Below are 3,553 nucleotides of genomic sequence, written 5' to 3'. Positions count from 1 at the left end.
TGGAGGGAGTTTGGTGCTCCCTCCAGTTTTGATATAGTTTATGTTATAAACCGGGAAGGTTACTTCTGAGGAGATTTCTGTTGTTGATTTAGCTCTTGATTATTTGTTAAAATGTTCTCTAAAATGTAAAGTTAACTTTCATTTTCTTACATTTTTTCCACAAGTTATTATTGCTGCCATAATCTAAGATGACTCTCTGTTCCTCAGGTTTGGGCGAAAGTTTATTCTCAGATGGTGTCTGCTCCAGCTTGCCATCACTGGCACTTGTGCTGCCTTTATTCCTACCTTCCTCGTTTACTGCTCACTACGCTTCTTGACAGGTTTTTCTACCATGGTCATCACATCAAATAGTTTTATACTCTGTAAGTCAACAATTGTGATTTTTCTCCATTTTCGTGTCTTAAATTTGACCTTGAAATTTTATCTTTATCTGATTTAAATATCTTATCTGGATTTTCTTTCAGCTCTAGAGTGGGTAAGACCGCAGTCTAAAGCCCTGATGATAATACTGGTAAGTAGTGCCTTTAGTGTTGGACAGATGACCCTGGGAGGCCTGGCTTATGTCTTTCGAGAGTGGCGCACCCTGCAGCTGGTGGTGTCTGTACCTTTCTTTGTCTTCTTTCTCTCCTCAAGGTATGAGCCTTCATTCTCGCTTTGTCTTATGGGATCCTGGGATGAAAATAGATATTGAATTAGAACATACTGATTTTCTTATTCCCACATCTGAACTTAAACCCACATTCTCATCTATCCATTATGTGCAATTGAAGAAGCAGAATGAGAAATGACAATGATATTTTCTGCCTGCGCGTTCTGCTGTCTTTCTTCTTAAACCTTACCCAGTAGACAAAAATTATTCCAATATTGATTTTTTTACTTAAATATAAACTCAAATGTTTCAAAAATAACACCATTGTTTCCTTTTTGGTCTTGGAATGGATCAGATTATGGCAAAATTTATAGTTCTCTTCATTTTTGTAAGTAAAATTGATTAAAAAACAGGAGAAAGTTTATTCATATAGCTCTTTGACAAATGAGCAGTATAGTTCTCTAGTACTAAAAATTGGCATGCAAATTGGGTGGTTTATATCATGTGCTGAGCACATTCTCTTCCCTTAAATAATCTTTAACAAACATTTATTCATGGATAACTTTGTCTCTACATTAAAATAAATCTAGAGGAGAGGCAGATTTAGTTAGAAATTTCTGGATCATGGAGCGATTGCTATGGTCTTAACACAGTGAGATAAATTCCAGTAGAGAGCAGAGTACAATCCATGTCAGGCTCATTCTTTATCTTATTCTATCTTTGTAACAAACAAGGGAGATGTAGCACTGCTATTTTCATTTTATTGATGAAGAAATTGAGGCAAATGCATATAAGTGAGTCACTTGTATAGTAAGTTACCAACATAGCTGATAGTGGCAGGAGTACTTCCAATGTTTGTGTAGCTGTAAATTCATTACAGGCCAACCTGGTAACCTACTTTATCCCCTCAGCAAATCAAAAGAAAATCCTATCAGATGTAAGACTAGGACAGCCCAATCTTTCAATTCATGGTTTAGCATAATAATCTCTAAGCATTTTTCAGGTTCCCTGTTGAAGGTAGAAGCCAATAAACCACCCCTTAACTGACCAACGCTATAAAAATGATAATAAGACCACCTTTTGGTTCAGGAACTTGTGAGTTGGAAACATCTGGCAGGTCTCCTGCAAATGAAAATATGGTCAGAAAAGACCACTCCCTCCAGAAGCCCAGAGATGTCAATCTTCAGAGTGGCAGTCTAGAAAATTCACTTTTTTTTTTTTTTAGCATATCACTCATTGTGAAGGTACATCTGGTTTATTGAAAAGAGCAAAGTCACATTTTCTTTTGCCCATGCCAGTTCTGGCATGCCACTCTTTTCTGCCTTCTTTCTCTAATAAACTTTGTCTTGAAACTTTAAAAAAAGAATACATATCATGAACAACACCTGAACATAAATTAGCTAGAACTGACTTAAGCTTTGGAAGGGGATTATGCATATAGGGGACGCTGAAGCTCAAGCTTCACAAGGTTCTTTGTAAATTTCTCTGTGACCAGTCATAGAGAGCTTTAACTCCAAAGTTTGTATTCATAAACCACGAAGGTATACTGCATGGTCATTCTCATATTTTACTAGCATTTGTATAAAAGAATATGAGTTTCTATTCCCAACTCAACTAAGTGGTGGGTAATAGATGGAATGTGAAAGGCATCTGTAGCCAATAACTATTTACTTGTTAATTAAACATGTTTTTATTTTAAAGATGTGGGGTACAATTCAGGGTTAGATATACAAATGCTCACTATGCAGGCACCCTTATTGATTGTAGCCAGTAATCATATGACTAACAAGAAAAATAGAAATAATTGCATTTGTTTATTCTTCTTTTATCAGGTGGCTGGTGGAATCTGCTCGGTGGCTGATTATCATCAATCAACTAGATAAGGGCTTGAAGGCACTTAGAAAAGTTGCACACATAAATAGAATAAAGAATTCTGGAGACAGCCTAAACATGGAGGTGAGCAGGAAATGGAAAGTGGTTACTAGGATGGAGGAAATATGTAAACTGTCACCTACCTTCTCTTTATTTAGACAGATGAACTTCATTTCTTACAAGGGCAGTTAGCAGAGAATAGGAGCTCAGTTCTCATTTTCCAAGGCCACTTCATGTAAAAAAAACTTTGGGAGTTATGTAACTACCTCTTTCTATGCACACTTGTGGATACCCTACATCCCTCTATGGCCTCATTTTAAATTATCTTTATTGCTGCATAATTTTTCACAACATCTTTAACTCCCCTCTACATTTTCCTTCATATGACTCTCACACCTTTAATTGCTCATATAGTATGTTACCCTAGATGGAAAGGGAGCCCATCTCTCTTGTCCTGTTAAATGCCAGTGTTCATCACAATGCCTGAGACTATGTGGGTAAATGATACATGTTTGTTGTTGTTGAAAGTTGTGAGAACCACCATGCAGGAGGAGCTGGATGCAGCCCGAAACAAGTCTACTGTGTGTGACTTATTCCGCAGTCCCAATATGCGTAAAAGGATGTGTATCATGCTCTTTGCGAGGTGGGCTTCACACAGTACATGAGGAGCATTAAAAGTGTGGAGACAGAAACCTATATCTTCTTTAAAAGTTTACAATAGTGGCTATTTTGTGTATAGAGATGATTTGTAAATAAAAGATGAAAGCATATAGATATTCATTATGCTTGAAGGGAGGCAGAGGCATGTAATAATTCACATAGGCTGACGACATAATGATGAGTTAATTATGTCATATTATCCTATCAGTCTTGTAACTAGAGATTGATACTGACAATACATTTTAATTTTCTTTATTTTGTTTTCAGTCTTACTTGAAGCAAATCTTACAAATAGTACCCCTCACAGATCATGAATGCATACAACCTAATGAGTATTTTTAATATGTGTTAATGCAACCAACACACAGATTAAGATATAGAAAAACCCTGATTCCTTGAAAGGACTCAATGCACACCATCTATAGCAATAAC

At 36.4% G+C, this 3,553-nt stretch overlaps 1 protein-coding gene across 1 annotated transcript; it reads left to right on the top strand.

Annotated features, from left to right (window-relative positions):
- Nucleotides 1–207: 207 nt before the first annotated feature.
- On the top strand, nucleotides 208–3,118 carry LOC103275659 (solute carrier family 22 member 10-like; the record flags this gene model as incomplete). The annotated part of the gene is made up of 4 exons (XM_021706475.1): nucleotides 208–362; nucleotides 465–633; nucleotides 2,422–2,549; nucleotides 2,990–3,118. Coding segments are annotated over 4 exons (581 nt in total), but the record flags the coding sequence as incomplete, so codon positions are not given.
- Nucleotides 3,119–3,553: the final 435 nt, after the last annotated feature.

Source organism: Carlito syrichta, unplaced genomic scaffold, assembly GCF_000164805.1.
Source record: "Carlito syrichta isolate Samal-C Ts95f unplaced genomic scaffold, Tarsius_syrichta-2.0.1 Scaffold315615, whole genome shotgun sequence".
In the NCBI taxonomy this organism is placed as follows: Eukaryota; Metazoa; Chordata; class Mammalia; order Primates; family Tarsiidae; genus Carlito; species Carlito syrichta.
This window is presented reverse-complemented; position numbering and strand designations above follow the sequence as displayed.